Here is a 17,724-nt window from a genome sequence, read left to right as displayed (position 1 = left end):
CTAGCGCTCTGGGGTGGACCTATATCTTCTCCCAGAGAGAGGGCAGCAGGTGGAACAACTGACGTCAGTATTTTATGCGCGTGACGTATAGCGGGTGTTTTGTAGATGGTCCTTCTCTCCGGGAGACCGGTCCCCGGTGCTCGTTTCGGCCACAGCTGAGGCGATGTTAAAGAAAGCCCCAGGACAGCTCCTCCGTCACGGTCACACCCAGGAACTTAAAGTTCGTGACTCCCTCCGCCCCTCGCTCCCAATGGAGAGTGGTGTCGGGATGAATCGTCCTGTTTTTTTTTTTGGTTTTTCAGTATGGATTCAAGTAGTGACGACCACTGATGGTGGACGAGAAGTCCACAGGAGATCTCGTTGACCCTTGACCTTTCATTTCCTGACACAAACGCACATGTATTCACCCTTAGCTCCCAGCTGTGTGTGTGTGCGCGAGTGCAGCTGATCCACCACACTCCTGACACATGACTTCACTTTTTTCTCTCACACACACACACACACTTTCTTTCTCTACAGTGACAACATGCTAAAGTGATTCAGCCTCAGTCAAACAATGGATTCATGAAAGTCTCTGTTATTTTAAATATGTGACATAATCTGGGCGTGAGAGACGACCGTTTCACTGTTTGCATGATGACTTTTATTTCCTGATTCTTGGAGATGTTTGAACACAAACACTTCCCCTTTTCTCCTTAAATGAAAAGATAGTATAGAGTATCTAAAAGCTTAAATGGAACAAAAAGGATTCTGCAGTAAGAAAAGATCCAAACATGCTACTGTTGAGCTGTAACATAACAAATAAAAACGCAGATATTTGTAGATATTTCATTTTAAGTCATTTGTTTCAGGTATCTTTACAGCAGTTATTGTGCATTAAAGTTAAAATGATAAACCAGGAATCTCTGATTATAGACATTTGTTAAAAAGTAACCTTATTTTTGCTGTTAAAAGCTAAAATAAGAGGATTACACACCATATCTCTGTATTTTAGTTGCAAATCAACGTCATAGTTTAAATTCAGGATGTCACTGATTACTCACAGTTTAACCCTGAAGAGATCCGAGGGACATTTTGTGCCAAAAGTAGTTTTTTATTTTCGCGCCATTTTGAATTGTCGCCTCTCACTAAAAACTGACACATTTGTTCCTAGCGGCAAAGAATGTCAACTTGCCGAAAACGGCTGTTTTTAAAGGGTTAAGATCCTCAAAATATAATGAATATTTGATATGTATAGACCAGGCTGAAGTAGTTTGTAAGATCTTGTTTAAGTGGAAAAAATATAGATTTAGGATATTAAAGGACCTGTTAAGGGTTAAACAAATGTATTTTAGAGCATTATTGTGATTAAAACTATTGATATCAGAAATGTTTTCTCAACTGTAAATTGAAGATATTCACGTGGAGTGAATTTAATGTGCTATTCTTTCATTTTTCAAGAGCTAAACCTGCAACAAGTGAAGCAGAGTAACATAATCACCAGTCACTTAAATTTGCCTGTGGCTTTTGTAAAACGAAACCAAAGAGAATTTTAAGTTTTTTAGTAGAATCGATCTATAAAAATGAGATTTTCACATGAGAATAAGCATACATTTTGTGGTAAACATGCTCACTGATGACTAAGTAAATGTGACTAAACCGTCGACCCTTTTGTGTGTTTGCATCTTCAGAAAACTACCCGGTCAGTGGCTCTGACGGGAAAACCGAGTCCGTGGCGAACCTCCAGCCGCAGCCGTCCCTCAACTCGCTGCAGTCCAGCTCGCCGGGACCCAAACGCTCTGGGAACACTCTGAGAAAATGGCTGACCAGTCCGGTCCGCCGCCTCAGCCACGGCAGCTCCGTCAAGAAACTGCCCAACAACAAACAGAATAAGACGCGTAAGAAACACACACTTGAAATTCTCTCTCCTTGAAGAGATAGAGATGTGGATTTAACTGTGTCGTTTGTGATTAATGAGCTAAAGTGAGCCACAGTGTGTTTACGTCAGTGTGTTTTTTTGTTTGACTGATGGACAGGACCTGGAACTGGAAGAGAGGAGAACAGGAAGAGTATTGACCTGGGACAACCGGACCTCACACTGCAGGACGACAACATTGAAGAGGTAAAAAAAGAGTCAATTGTATATGATAAATGTAACACAGTGTCCCTTTTTTTCCCTTTATATCTGATAAAATATAGTTATATTTAAAAAATCAGTTATTCTCAATATTGCTTATTTTAAATAGAAATACAATCTGCGTTGTGCTGTGTATTCATATTAGATACCAGAATCTTTGTCACATAAATGTTTGGTTTTAGTGAACTTTTCAAGCTTTTATCAAAGAAAAAACATTTGTATATTCATGAATTAGGTAAAATATTCCTTAATTCGGGGAAATTTGCAGTGGCCAAAAATCACAACAAAAATAGAAATAAGGTAACGATTTAGGATTTATCTAGCTAGATAAGCTATCTATCAGGCTAGGCTATCACCTAAACTAACTAGCTAGCTAGCTATGGAATCTAAACTATCTTGTGTTTGTTTAAAAGTGCTTTTAACTAACTATATATATATTTTTGGACCTCTTTTGTTCCTTTTTTTTGGACGTATATACAAGTTAAGGGAAGATGGGAAGTATTAACCACTGAAAAATGTACAGTATTATAATGTTTAGTTATATACAGTTCCTCTTTCCATGAGCTGACACATAAACACACACACACTTGTCATCAAACTCCTTAATTATTCACAGATTACACATGACGTTCAAAACTTTCTTGTCTGTTCATGTTCACTTCCTCTATGTCTTACAGCTTTTTTTAATTTTGATTGAACAATTCAAGCTTCTTTTTTGTTTTTTCCTTTGACCACAACCATGACGAGTTTTTCATCCGTGATTCATCACAACTTACTCAGAAAAACTCCCGCAGAAAATGACTCGCGATTTCCCACTCTTTTGATTATTGATTTGGGAACTGATAAAGTTTAGAGGAAATCTGATGTTTTCACAGGAGATGTTGACACAGATTACGCACGGGTGTGGCAAATTCATGTATATGATGAGCTCAGTCTGATGGGAAATTAGGAAAATCCAAAAAATCAATATGTAGGTTCATTTGTCTGTGAATATCATATCACCCTGATTAGGTTTTGATCATCAATCGTCGAAAAAAATCATAATTTTTTGCTCTGTGAGCGTAAAAGTTCAGGCTACAATCCACATGAATCTATTTTTTGTGTAACACATTGATAGCTGGCCCTGTTTTTGTTTGAAAGCTGTGGTGTGGTTTAGTCTGGACAGGCAGATACCCACATTCTCTTGAACAACAGCTTGTTTTTGTCCTCATTCACACTGTCATGAAGCTCTGGCTCTAGGGCGTGCCTTTAAAGTGAGAGGAAAGTAAAAAAGACGTCAAAGTTGTGGCACTAAACTATCTGTTTAATTAAAACAAAAAAAACGTACTTTTAAAATGAAAACATCATAGTTTGGATCCTGTGGCCTCTGTAACTATCCTGTGATATTTGGCACAAACCTAAATGGAGACTTAAGGACGACCGGATTCATTTTGGGTTGTTTTTTTTCTCTTTTTGGGCATGAAATTCCTTTCAAGTCAGTAACTCTGTCCCTCCCGTCCACAGAGAGTCCTCAGTAAAGACAGCAACCTCCTCTCGAAGACGTCGTCCGGCATGCAGAGCGGCGGCGAGGAGGAGCAGGACGAGGAGGCTCACACTCCTCTGCCTCCTCCCATGGACATCATCAAGGATCCTTCAGCTCAGGATGAGAAGGTGAGAGAGGACGAAGAGGACAAAGACGTCTTACTGTAGACTTCTCCTCACGCTTGTCTGGAAAGGTTTTTCCTCTAAATTCTGATTTTATCTGACCTCTTCATTCAGCTTCCTCCTGTTTTCTTTAAAACGTTTATATTCACATTTCTGAGACATTCTTCTATTTTAGAGGGAATATTATTCTTCAATTGTATTATTCATTCTAAGAATTTAATTAGATTTGGATTTGCTGTGTGAGAGCTGTAAAGATGATTTTTGTTCGCATGTAGCTCGGCGCTAATCTGCCGCTCTCCTTTGCTAACTAACAGCCTCTCTTGCTCTGCCGTTTGTTCCCTTTGTGTTGATATTTCTTCCACGTCCCGCCTTCCCTTCTTTCCTTTCAATCCTAATCCTAATCTGCCCTTGCATTGTACCCTCCTCTTCCTCCTTATCTTCCTCCCTCAGTCTTCGTCCTTGCTAACGTCCCTGCAGTCGTCTTCTGAGGTGCCCAGCGCCGCAGAGCTGGTTAGCGCCATAGAAAAACTGGTTAAAACCAAGATGGTGAGTGCATGTCTGCGACTTTTTCGCATATGCCGTATTAACAGGTTTGGTTCAGAAATGGTAGTTTCCTTTTGTTTTGGAATTTGAACACGACCTGCTTCACCTGTTTGAATTACTTTGTCCTCATTTTACCAAATTAATAAAACCGTGACAGTGACTAGGGGTGGGTCCAAATTGTGGGTCAACAGTAATCCAAATTTCCAGGTTCCTAGTCGCACAAAAGTCAAGACGGCAGCCATCTTAGAACCGTGTTAATCCCTATCATTACTCTGACGTTCTGGTTCTGATTCCTGTACATTTGTTCATTTCTTGACATTTTAAAGATTTTGTGGCGTTTCTCATTTTCCTCAAAAATTCTGTTTCATGATGGTAAAAAAAAAAAATGTACGATGTCGCACTCGTCTCCTCTCAGACTCTGGAACCAGGAGCGTACCCCGGGTTCTCCCCGCTCTCTCCGCCCGAACAAACCACTCCCGTCCAGCCGAGAAACCCTGAGCTGGAGCAGCGAGCCAAAGCTATGAGAGGACGCATGTGAGTACTTTTTATTTTACTACTACAACTTTTTGAACTCTTGGTGTCTCACTGCAGTAGAAAGTTAATGAACGTTGTTTGTTCTGTGCTCAGGTTTGTCCTCAAAGAGCTGATTCAGACGGAGAGGGACTACGTCAAAGACCTGGGCACGGTGGTGGAGGTGAGACACTCGCCTGTCTCTGCTGTTTCCATTATATTTTAGACTATCCTGTCACTTTACTGCTACATATCACACTATTTAACACTTGTTTTAACTGTAATTGGATTTATTGTGTATTGTTTGCCTCGTTCCAGGTGTCCTCATGTTGTTCTGTCTCTGTAGCTAAGCTATTTCTAAGCTAACTAGCTGTCAGTCTATCTAGTTAGTTAGTTAAGCTATCTTTCAAGCTAGGATATCCATGTAAGATAACTAGCCGTTTGTCAAGTTTATCTAGTTAGTTGAGCTATCTATCGAGCTAGGATATCCATGTAAGATAACTAGCTGTTTGTCAAGTTTATCTAGATAGTTAAGCTATCTATCGAGCTAGGATATCCATCTAAGTTAACTAGCTGTCTGTCAAGTTTATCTAGTTAGTTAAGCTATCTATTGAGCTAGGATATCCATGTAAGATAACGAGCTGTTTGTCAAGTTTATCTAGTTAGTTAAGCTATCTATCGTGCTAGGATATCCATGTAAGATACTGTAACTAGCTAGCTGGCTATGTAAACTATCTGTCTATCTAAACTGTCTTTTTTTGTTTAAAAGTGCTTTTAACTAATTATATTTTGTTTTTAATTGTTTTTTAGTTTTTTAATCGTTAAAAAAGGTTTTCTGTTTTACCTCTTTTGTTCCTTTTTACTCCGGTTACCACTTTTAAAACTTTTATTCCTGAAATAAAAAAAAAACTTTGGTGACCTCCTGCAGAGCTTCATGAAGAGAATGGAGGAGAAGGGCGTCCCCGAGGACATGAAAAGAAAAGACAAAATCGTCTTCGGGAACATCCACCAGATCTACGACTGGCACAGAGAGTAAGTTTGGTGCCCAAACACTGGAGCCTGGCCCAAATAGGGATCAGGTGGCGACTGACAGAGGCCTTTTTTGTGATAATGAGTCGCATCCTCCTTGTGTTCTCGTCAGTTTCTTCGTAGGAGAACTGGAGAAATGTTTGGAAGACCATGAACATCTTCCTGAGCTTTTCATCAAACATGTGAGTTAGATAATGTGTAATTATTATTATTATTATTATTATAATAATAATAATTCTTTGTTACTGTACAAACATTATTCAGTCTGGTGACATATTTGATCTGTTGTTGCAGGAGAGACGACTGCACATGTATGTGGTTTATTGTCAGAATAAACCGAAGTCTGAGTTCATCGTGGCAGAATATGACACATATTTTGAAGTAAGTGATGTTGTGACTCTTTATTTTCCAGTTTTCATCATTATTATTATTTTTACACTAAAAAATCTAAACTGTAAATGAATGCTGGACCGCATTGATTAATAGATTTTTTTTTTTCAATGACTAAAACAAGACTAAACAACAACTAACTGATTAATCAATAAGATAACTGACCGATGAATTGATTAGCTAAATAAAAAAAATAAAATAAAAAGAACTGCTTTTATGTCCTATTGTCCTGTGTCAATAGGAAATTAATTAAAATTATCGATGATAAAGAAGGTGTGTTTTTTTTATTCTTCCAGGGAATCCAGCAGGAGGTTCAGTCCAGGCTCAGCCTCAGCGACTTCCTCATCAAACCAATCCAGAGAATCACCAAATACCAGCTGCTGCTTAAGGTACTGTAACTTTTACATCATTGTCACCATCGTCATTGTTTATATAGAGAGTCACTCTGCACATGTAGATTTATAAAAACATGCTCTATAATCTCTTTTAATGTTATTGCAAACTGTAGTACCATGTTTTATTGTATAGTACATTATTTATTTGACTTTTTGTGGATTCTATTTTTCTGATCTTTTTCTGTGTCCGTCTATGTGCTGCTTTTATTTGTGCTTTAGGAATACATGTATGTTTTCCTGCATAACATACAACAAGAGATTCCACTGCGTGTTTGCAGAAACCTTATCGTTAGATGAGCTTTATTTGTGCTGGATTTATTGTTGATTCAGAAAACTGAAGTTGTTTCCCTGTTTACGTTCGTTTAAATGTGAATAAACAACATTTTGCATGTTCATCTAGATCAGTAACTACATTATCTGAGGCACTGTGTTGTGTTAGTGTTACAGCCAATTACTGATAATGAATTGTTGTTCGTGTTTCTCCTCAGGACTTCCTGAAGTACAGCGCAAAGGCAGGATTAGACTGTGATCAGATTGAGGTAAAAGCACAATTTACGTCTCAGATTACAGTTTTCCTGCTTTTAAAGCTTCGCATGAAAATAAATGATGAACTCTTTCTCCACCTCTTTGTGTTCCCCTCAACAGAAAGCGGTAGATTTGATGTCTCAGGTCCCGAAGCTGTGTAACGACATGATGAACCTGGGTCGACTGCAGGGATACGAGGTATCTTCACCGCTGAATTTGAGCGTCATGTACGTTAAATGAACCTGCTCCACGGTTGAGTGCTGACCGCGTCGCATCCCCGCGTTTCCTCCTCAGGGTAAGCTGACCAGTCAGGGCAAACTGCTGCAGCAGGAGACCTTCTTCGTGACGGAGCAGGACGGCGGCGTCCTGTCGCGCTCCAAGGAGCGGCGGGTCTTCCTCTTCGAGCAGATCGTCATCTTCAGCGAGCTGCTCAGGAAAGGGTCGTCCACGCAGAGATACCAGTTCAAGAAGAGCATCAAGGTGAGCAGAAGAACTGTGAGGCACTCTGCTGGTTCAGTTTGTAAGGATTACACAGAGTCAGTGACATCTAGTGGCGAGATAGAAGAGTGCGACAAATGAAGGCGTCTGGAAAAACAACTCTCCACTGTTTTACTTCTGCAAAGGCCATGAAAACTAGGCTTTTCTTATATTTTTAAGTGAGTATTTCTTCAACTTCTGATTCTCTGACAATTAACCTGTGACCTACGTGACCTTTAAAGCTGCGGTAGGCAACATATTTGTGTCGTTATTGATCAAAAATGCCAAGAAGAACCTTCGAGCATGATGTAAATCAAGTGATCTGAGCACAGGAAGAGAGAACCAAACTTCTGCACCTCCTCTTGGAGAAAACGTTGCCCTGGACTACACAGAGACCTCTCTTTGGCATCGGCAGCAACTGCCTAAGATGCAAAACAACCTAAACTGACAAAGAGTTGAAGAGTTTTCATCTAAAATGTTAGTATTTATCTATTTACGGTTGAGACTTGACTATAAACTTTGACCCCCCGCAGGTGTCCTACCTGGGTCTGGAGGAAGTGGTGGACAACGACCCCTGTAAGTTCGTGTTGTCGTGCCGCGGCTCGTCCGAGCGTCTCACTCTGCAGGCGGCCAACGTCGACATCAAGCAGGTGTGGGTGCAGCACATCCAGACAGTCCTGGACGCGCAGAGCAACTTCCTGTCTGGTGAGAGAAAGAAGAAGACCCTTAACTTCCAAAAGGAGGAACATGTGAAGGTCACGCAGACTGTCTTGACGCCGCCGCTTTTATCGTGTGTGTGATTTCAGCTCTCCAGTCTCCCATCGAGTACCAGAAGGAGAAGGGCGCGGGCAGCAGCTCGTCGCTCACCAGGAACCGCTCGTCCTCGGGGAGCCGGCCCTCGATGTCGTCTCACAGTCGGCCGTCGTCCACCGTCGGCCTCGGCGACAAGGAGCTGGAGCGAGGGTGGAGCCAGATGAAAGTCTCTACCTCCAACGGCGGCTCGTCGTGTTTTGACCCCAGGGTCAGTCCTGTTTTTTTTTCTCTTACCGGTTATTATTATTGGAAAAACCTCAAGGATAAAATGTGGGCCACTGCAGGTGCAGCAGCATCCTGTTCTCTCCCTGTGTCCCACTTTGACTGAACAGCTTGTGCCACCTGCAGGACACTTGTCCACTCAGGCCAAACTCTCCAAAATAAACTTGTCCTTCACTGGTGTTTAAATGTCCCACAAGACACTGTTTTAAACAAGATAAGATAAGGTGAGATAATCCCCACTGAGGGAAAATTAACAGTGCATTTGTAACCGCTTCATTCTCTGAAAAAACCCCAGATTATTCAAGCTGTGGATTAATCACAAGAACAAACAAGTTACAATGAACCTGTGTGATAATCCCAGTGGTGTCAGCTGCATTCTGTTGGAGAGTTTATTTTGTCGATGGGTCTCGTGGACGTCGTTTGAAGTCGAGAACAAAAGGACTTTCGTGGTTGTGGTGTGTCTATTTTCCGCTAAATGGGAACATAGATTATAAACTTGACATCGTTTTCTTTTGAAGAAAAGCTGAAACTAGAGATTGAGATCGTTAACTCCTCAGGAAAGAGATGTTATTGTAGCTCCTTCTTCCCCCCCATAGGCTTCCAAACACTCAAACTGAGCTGTTTGTGCATGCAGGGGAGGCGCCACCTAGTGGTAGTAGAGAAGGTTTCCTTCAGGAGGAACCGAGAAGATGTTCAGGAACAGAACATTGTTTCCAGAACGTTCTCAGGAAGCCAGGTTTCCGTGCTTTCAACTAATCTGACTTTGAGGGGAGATTGTTCCCGTTCTCGTAAAAAAGAAACTGAGCAGATTGTTCTCCCTCCTCCTCCTCCACGCCCTCTGCTCCTCCCACTGCTTCTCCTCAGGTTCAGGTCACCTGCAGCAGAACCGTCGTCCAACCCACATAGTCACACCTTAACCTCAATTCTCCTCATCATCTCCTTCCTTTTTTTCCTCTCCTCCCCCTCCTCCTCCATCCTCTCCTGTCCTCCCGTAGGACAGCGACGGCGGCTGCAACGGCGTCTCGTCCACCATGATGGTCACTCAGGACTACTCGGCGCTGAAGGAGAACGAGATCTGCGTGATCCACGGCGAGACGGTGCAGATCCTGGCCACCAACCAGCAGAACATGTACCTCGTGTACCGGTCGGCCAACGTCCAGTCGCCGGCCGCCGAGGGCTGGGTGCCGGGACACGTCCTCGGCCCGGCCACAAAGCCTATAAAAGACTCCGCCTCCACGTCGTCCTTCCCGGCGGCGGTGGCCGACGCCCACAACATCAAGTAAGTCCCCTCCAGCAGACAGACAGACAGACAGACAGATAGACGCACGCTGCGACAGAACTCTGCCTCTCCTAGCTCCTTCTCCCCCCTCCCTTTAAAAACAAACTTTGGGACCTCACATGATTTTGTGTTTTTTTTGTTTTTTTTGGGGGTGTTTTAACTCCTGATCCGGAGCTAAAAAAAACAAACGGTACCAGACGTCTCACTGTCCGTCTAAAGCTGCTTCAGAGGCAGTTTTATCTCCGTGAAAATGGATTTCAGGCTCACACATGAACTACAACACACACACACACGCGTTAACGCGGACACTCACGTGGAGCTAAACCCAGACTCTTATTTCAGTTCCTAACACCCTGCTTTTTCTTTATTTTTCTACTTTTTTTTCCTGCGTTTTTTTTCTTTTTGAAAAAGACTCAAAATAGCTCACCTGGGGCATTCAGGTGGACTCCGCCCCCTTTTTCTCCTGCACGGAGAAGATTTATTTTGTTGTCTGTGGCAATCTATTTCCTCTTGTTGTTGTTTGTTATTGTTCCTTTTTTTTTTTCTTGCCTTGTAATTATTATTATTATTATTATTATTATTATTATTATTTTTCTTTTACAGACAAAGTCGATTTTGTTTATATTGTGTCGGCAGTCACTGTACAAAGTTTTTTTTTTGTTTTGTTTTTTGTCCCCCGACTGAGGCTCTAGAACATTCCTGTTTAAAAATTAAAAAGAAAATAAAAATAAAAATCCCTTTTTTGCACTACTTAAGATGAAGAAAAAAAACAAGAAAAGAAGAATATGAATGAATGAAAGTCAGGCTGTGCAATATGTTTCATTTACTGGCGACGGTCAACATTGTGTGACTGTCGGTCGACTAATGAGAGTGATTTTAAATGTATTTTAAATATGTAAAAAATAAACCTTTTTCTCGAGCATGAGTTTAGCAAAGCGACGGTGAAGGTGAAGTTGTTTTGTTTTGTGCGTTAGGGCCGGAGACGGCCGACAGTTTGTAGTTTTTAATATTTGTAAATAAACTACAACGGCAAAAAAAAAATGTGAAACCCCTGGAGTGGAGTGTTCTGCCTGCTTCTGTGTGCACGGTTACACCACTAGGTGGCGCAAACAGAGAGACACTGAGCAAGTACACAGGAAACGTGATTTACTTGACTTATTTATGAAGATTAGAAGAAATAGGTAGAAATACAAGATTTAAAAAGCTTAAAAACTGCACTTTTTTTCCCCCCTGTGTGTTTAATTTAAGCCCTTTTTTGTATTTGTTCTTATTGTAGTGACATTTTAATTTGCTGTTTTTCTTTGAGTTTTACTAACCTCAACAGTCTGACTCTCCACAGAAGCTTCACACAAAATGAGTATCCAATAAATACTCTTAACAAAAGTCACACACACACAACTACACGATGAGTGTTTTCTCTGATAAAATAAACTTTAAAAAGGAGCAAAAAAGACTAATTTTTAACAAATGAAGAATTTAACGTGGCTTTATAGATGAAAAAATATCATTTATCTGCACAGAAAAGTTAAAAAAATGTTAATATCAGTGTTTTTGTGTTGAATTTGAATGTTTTTCTCTCTCTCCCTCTCTCTTTAAATAAAGACCAGAGTCTTTCAGTTCATCCTCTCACATATAATCTTATAATCCTAATTTACCAGAAGAGTCTGGCTAAAGCTTCAGGCAACAACAACATGCACATGTGCTCATATTTACATTTACAGGAAAAAGTTTATTTAAACGTAGTTAAGGAGAAATGTAAGTTTCTCTCAATAGTGATGGATTTTTCTACCTCAAATTCGATTTATTTCACAATTACACAAAACTCTACGAACATAGTCCTGTTTTTGTATTATTTTTATGAAGTGTTTTAAAATATTATATTAAATTATCATCAAACACTAAACGTTAAAATCTAAAAATCCAGTTGATAATTGGATTATGTGACTGAATTTACTGCAACATGAAAGACGCAACAAGATCAGACTCATCCATAAATGATCCTATATGACATGTAATGTAGTTAATGTAATGTAATGTAGAAATTAACATAAAACACTACCTTTATCTCACAATTCTGAAGGAAAATGTACATTTATTAACATGTAATAACTAAAAAATATACATTATTAACATGTAATAACTAAAAAATATACATATTCACATGTAATAACTAAAAATATACATTATCACATGTAATAACTAAAATATACATTATTAACATGTAATAACTAAAAAAATATACATTATTCACATATAGTAACTAAAAATATGCATTTATTAACGTGAAATAACGAAAAATATACATTTATTAATGTGAAATAACTTAAAAATATACGTTATTAAAATGTAATTACTAAAATACATTTATTATTATTTATTAACTGTTATAAACTATGTTTATTACTACATGGTAGTACTGTAAGTAGTTGTCACTTATCTACAGTACAGTATCTACAGTATGAAGTATGTTTACAGTATTTTCTTTTGTTTTCCATAATCTAAATCACTCCTTAAAATAAAGTTGTTAAAGAATGACATTTAAAGGTGCAGCATTGTGAATACAACTGATTTTATTGTGAAATTGCAAAGTAAGTGATGTAATTAACTTTACTTCCTGTTTGAATTACATAAATAATCCCTGTATCACAATGACGTCACATGACATCACAAACAGAAAGTCCAGGCTTCCTGGCGGCGATGTTGTCTCTGCAGCCAGACTAACCTGGACACGCCCACTGAGCTTCTCTCTGATCGGCTGGTTTGACGTTTCTCGTTCCTGTTGCCGTGCAGGAAGTCTCTGTCGTGGAACACGCTGCGCGCCAGGAAGCGCGCCGAGGCCAAGGACGCCGGCTCGCTGGGGGTCGCGAGGGGTCACGAGAATGGCCTCCTGCGTAAGGCCAAAGAAATCACGCCCCCTCCCCCTCTGGCCTCTGCCGCCGCCACGGGGTCAAAGGGCAAAGTGAGTAAACCCAGGCCGACGGCGCACGCTGGTGATGTCATTTATATATATTATATGTGTGCCTCAAAAAACCCGCCCCCGCCCCCCACTCGGCTCCGCCTGCTCCGTTTGGATTTTATTTTGAAATTCCTAACCCGTGTGTGTGAGAGCATGTGTTTGTTCAAACCTGCAAACACACACACCGTTTTTATGTGTTTTTTTTTGTTATCCAGCAGTGATTCTCAACCTGGATTAAATTAGGATTGAACCTGTAACTGTGTTGAGTTCAGAGACGTGATGCATTCATGGACACCCATCACCCCCCCCACACACACACACACAGAGCAAGTCATTTTTGCCCAAAAAAAATGAATCTGTTTAAACTAAAAACCTAGTTTTTCATTTTTGAATATAAACAAACGTCGGTTCCATTCAAACTGTTTGTCACATGACTTCACACGATGCTGATTTAGCCTGTCGCTCTCATGTCACCCGGTGACATGCCCACACGCTGCACACAGGAAGTGGTTCGTTTTTTTAAGACAAAAGAAACAGAGGTGTCACCCCCCGGAAATCCAGTTTGTGTGACTACTTCCTGTTAGCACAAATGATGAAACAACCACTAGCATCTGTTTATTTTGTAAAAATCTAACATTATTTTATTTAAAATCGCTAAAACGGCTACTAATACTACTAAAACTACAAAAAAGTAGCCATGAATTCTGTCTCCGCCCGCCTCTGCTGTGCTGCTGTATGCACTTAAACGCTCCCTCTGTCAGGTCTGATAGTTTTGTGTGACAGAGTCTGTTTTCAGATGAAGGACGCAGCAAATAAATAACGTTACGTCTGTTTACAAAGAATAATATCAACTACAGTATTTTATAAAATTAAAAGTTCATGTTTTCCAGGAGGTTAAGGCGCGGTGGTGAACTGGTTGAGAACGCTGCACGTGTTTTGTTTTTATTTAAATATTTGAGTTTCATTTTTAACCCAGAGATCCTCGACTGCACTGAGTGAAAAATAAACTTATTTTTTTGTGTTTGGTTGTTGTTTTTTCTCCCCCTCCCTCTCATGTGCATGAGTAGACGTTACGTAGATCCCAGTGATTTAATCGTTTAACGACAGTTTGATTTTCACTTTTTGTTGTTGTTGTTGTTGTTGTTTTTGCAGTGAACTAACATGTCGATTATTTTCAAAGCAACATTGTCTACAGACTGTAAGAAAAAAAATGGGAAATTGGAAAATGACACGTCCAAGCTCATACGACTGTTGTTTAATGGTGTTTTCTCAGGTGGTTCTTGGTACAAAGGGTTTGAGAACGTCTAAGACAAAGATGTTTTTTGGAATTCTAAAGGTCACATGAAAGATTGTGAGTCACGTGTGAATCGGTTTGAAGATTTCTGATTGTTTCAGCTTCTTAAATGTGAATCTTTTCGGGTTTCTTTGCTCATCATTTCCAGGTTTGACAAACACTGATTTATTTTTTATAACATTTTCTGACATTTTATGAACCAAACGATGATTAAATAGTTGCAGCTCTAGTTTTCAGTACAGTACATGTGTCACCACGTCAACGTTCCTACTGGAAACACAGTCCGTGGTGTTTAGAAACAAGTGCTGACTGAGCCAGAGCAAAGAAAGGGATTTTTATCATTTTAACTAAAACTAAATGTCTTACGTGATAGAATTTCTCCACCAGTGATCAGAACAACTTTCTTCAATTTGTTTTAAGGGGAAATTAGAGTTTGAAAATGTCCAAAATTCACAGTTTATTTGTTAACTGTTCTCGAAAAGACAAATGTGTATAGCAGTTTGTCTTTTTCAGTAGTTAAAACTACTGAAAATTTTTAAGTTGCTTTATTGTCATAAATGTGACTTAAGTCAGACTTTCATTCATATGGAAATGTTCCCTTGACTTAGTTAATGCTAATGTAATAATAATATACTTCACCACAGAAGCATTAGCAGCAGAGTTGGTTGTTTGCTGCTTCATAAAATGTTGGAAAAACACTGAGGTGAAAATATCAAGATAAAGAGTCTGAAAAAACCACTGCTGAGAAATAAAGTTGAAATAAAGTTTATTTTATTACAAAAAGAACAAAAAGCACGTCAGCTCTGCGGTGAGTATCAGCCACGGTGACACGAGGAAATCATCAGGAAAGTTAATAACATGCCTTTGTCCTCTTCCTCACTGTTATTGCCTTTTTCATCATCATACCAGTTTCTCCTCTTCATCTCTCTCTTCCTTTTTTTAACCATGATTTTTGTCCCTGTTCGCTTTCCGTACCTTTCTGCCGCCATTTCCCCCGCGTCTCCTCCTGCACCAGGACGTCCACACTTCAGACGAGTCCGACTGTGACGACGACCTCGACCCAAAGACGGGCATGGAGGTACACGAGCCGGAGTCTTGTCAACTTAAACGTGTCTATTTTTAATATAATAACAAATAACAACAGTACGACAGGAAATGACGCAGCTGGACACTTTCATGTGTTCACAACTGAACTCATCGTTCTTGTTTTGCAGCTTCTGAACCCAAACTTCATCCAGGAAGGTAAGAAACCAGAGAGGAAACGACAAAACAAACCACTGTAGTGCAAATCAAATGTGTATTTTAAAGCTTCTGTGTGTGTATATACATACATATATATATGTATATATATATGTATGTATATATGTATGTATGTATGTATATATGTATGTATGTGTATATATATGTATGTATATATGTATGTATGTGTATATATATATATGTATATATGTATGTATATATGTGTATATATATGTGTATATATGTATGTATATATATGTATATATGTGTATATATATATGTGTATGTATGTATATGTATATATGTATATATATGTATGTATATATGTATATATACATATATATGTGTATGTATGTATGGTATGTATGTATATATGTATGTATATGTATGTATATGTATGTATATGTGTATATATGTATGTGTATATGTATATGTATATGTTTGCTCCACTACATTTCCCTTAACTGTCTTTGTTACTACCAAATCAAATCAGAAGAAGAAGAAGAGTGTCTTTGCTCAAGGACACATATAGACTTAGGAGAGCCAGGAATTTAACCCAAAACCTTCCAGTTGAAAGACAACTTGCCCTACCACTGAGCCTAACTCCTCACCTTTTTTAAAATAATTTTACTTTTACTTCTAAAACTTAAGTACATTTTATATCAGAAAATTACTTTTAAATACCTAATTACAGTAACTGTCCAAATTTAAGACTTTTACTTAAGTAATATAAAATAAGTGACTTCAACAAAGTCATTTTCTGGTAACTTACTTCAAGTAAGTTAACAAGACTGGTTTCAGCTGGCAAAGTGAAATACTGACTCATTTCATTCTTTTGTATTTAAGTCAATTTAATAGTTAAGTTGCTCAAATCCTTAAATCAAGTGTGTTAAGGTTTCATGTATTTAACAGGTTAAGGTGGTTTAATTTTCATTCATATTTTGACATTATTAAAGGTTGTTAAAAGGCCAAAAAAATACGTTCATTTACAATGAATGGTCACATCGTAAAGACCTGCCAGTATCAGTGGGTCAAAGGTTACTTGCGTCCACGCTCCTTTTCCGAGTAAGTAACATGCGTCCACACGGAAACGGAAAATTTGACCTTTGACGACCTTTTTCTTTGTCGTATTTAAAAAGTTTTCCATAAACTGTCTCCAACAAACACTGTAGTACTTATGCCAGGCCTGTGTGTGGCGCTGTGTACAAACCTTTCCCCTTAAAACGTCTTTTTCTTTTCTCCTTGAATCAGAACTATTACACTTTTTTGTCTTTTTTTTTTTTACAGTGTACATGAAATAAACAGCATTTAGTCATAGATGAATCCAGTCTGCAGCTACAGCGCCCCCTGGTGTGTAGCGTTACTGTATGTGTGTTGTTTTGTGTGCAGTGGCCCCAGAGTTCCTCGTCCCTCTGTCAGACGTGGCGTGTGCGTTCGGGGAGACGGTCGTCCTCTGCTGCAAAGTGTGTGGTCGACCCAAACCCTCGGTGACTCTGAAAGGCCCCGACCAGAACCCGGTGACCAGCAACAACCGCTTCACCATCGACATCAGGTGACAACAGCCGCCGCCGCCGCCGCACCACTGTTGTTGTTGTTTTCCTGGATTAGTGTTAATCCTGCTTCCTCTTCCTCGCTCTGTGTCTGTGCAGGGACACCGGTGACATCCTGCTAAAGATCTGCAACCTGATGCCTCAGGACACGGGGATCTACACCTGCGTTGCCGTTAACGACCACGGCTCCGCCTCCTCCTCCGCCTCCATTAAAGTCCAAGGTGACAGCGCATGGATTTAAAGTATCATTTAGACCATTTTAAAGCACCAAACCTGATTTTGAAATTTTAGTTTTAAAAACACCTGCAGTCATTTTGTGTGTTATTTATTATTTATGTGTGTCATTCGCAGGTATCCCAGCAGCCCCGGGGCGGCCCGTGGCACAGGAAGCCAGCAGCACGGCAGTGATGGTCCACTGGCCTCCTCCTGCTTCATCTGCTCACTGTGCTGTGAGCAGCTACACTGTGGAGTACAGACAGGAAGGTGTGTGTGTGTTTGGGGGGTGTGTCCCCATAACATAGAAGATTACATTTTTAAGGCGTGTCGTAGGATGAGATTAAGGTTATTTTCAGGCCAGCAGGAAATAAATGTAATGTCCTCTGAAGCCATGTGAAACCAGCTAGGAATTATTGAATGACGTATGTCTACCTCCACGACACTAGGTGGCGATATACTCTATATCAGCAAGTTAGTATTAGCAGTTTTCCGTTTTCAAGTTTAGCTGGTGATTTAGAGCCGTTCC

At 39.8% G+C, this 17,724-nt stretch overlaps 1 protein-coding gene across 3 annotated transcripts in view; it reads left to right on the top strand.

Annotated features, from left to right (window-relative positions):
• Window positions 1-17,724, top strand: part of kalrna (kalirin RhoGEF kinase a) — a 156,054-nt gene that overhangs the window by 133,948 nt on the left and 4,382 nt on the right. The window contains exons 41-62 of one of the 3 annotated variants that reach the window (XM_044050524.1): window positions 1,671-1,877; window positions 2,016-2,101; window positions 3,620-3,766; window positions 4,211-4,306; window positions 4,719-4,837; window positions 4,931-4,997; window positions 5,742-5,845; window positions 5,955-6,024; window positions 6,137-6,223; window positions 6,529-6,621; window positions 7,116-7,166; window positions 7,273-7,350; window positions 7,447-7,632; window positions 8,163-8,334; window positions 8,436-8,650; window positions 9,660-9,943; window positions 12,734-12,902; window positions 15,209-15,271; window positions 15,408-15,435; window positions 16,822-16,984; window positions 17,082-17,203; window positions 17,334-17,465. In XM_044050524.1, the coding sequence (XP_043906459.1) occupies window positions 1,671-1,877; window positions 2,016-2,101; window positions 3,620-3,766; window positions 4,211-4,306; window positions 4,719-4,837; window positions 4,931-4,997; window positions 5,742-5,845; window positions 5,955-6,024; window positions 6,137-6,223; window positions 6,529-6,621; window positions 7,116-7,166; window positions 7,273-7,350; window positions 7,447-7,632; window positions 8,163-8,334; window positions 8,436-8,650; window positions 9,660-9,943; window positions 12,734-12,902; window positions 15,209-15,271; window positions 15,408-15,435; window positions 16,822-16,984; window positions 17,082-17,203; window positions 17,334-17,465 (2,739 nt within the window). Of the gene's footprint in view, window positions 1-1,670; window positions 1,878-2,015; window positions 2,102-3,619; window positions 3,767-4,210; window positions 4,307-4,718; window positions 4,838-4,930; window positions 4,998-5,741; window positions 5,846-5,954; window positions 6,025-6,136; window positions 6,224-6,528; window positions 6,622-7,115; window positions 7,167-7,272; window positions 7,351-7,446; window positions 7,633-8,162; window positions 8,335-8,435; window positions 8,651-9,528; window positions 9,626-9,659; window positions 9,944-12,733; window positions 12,903-15,208; window positions 15,272-15,407; window positions 15,436-16,821; window positions 16,985-17,081; window positions 17,204-17,333; window positions 17,466-17,724 lie in introns of those variants that run through there. The other 2 variants (XM_044050535.1, XM_044050544.1) reach the window with 2 other exon arrangements.

Source organism: Solea senegalensis, linkage group LG2 (assembly GCF_019176455.1).
Source record: "Solea senegalensis isolate Sse05_10M linkage group LG2, IFAPA_SoseM_1, whole genome shotgun sequence".
NCBI lineage: Eukaryota > Metazoa > Chordata > Actinopteri > Pleuronectiformes > Soleidae > Solea > Solea senegalensis.
Note: the sequence above shows the minus strand (reverse complement) of the source record. Positions and strands in the feature narration are given on the sequence as shown.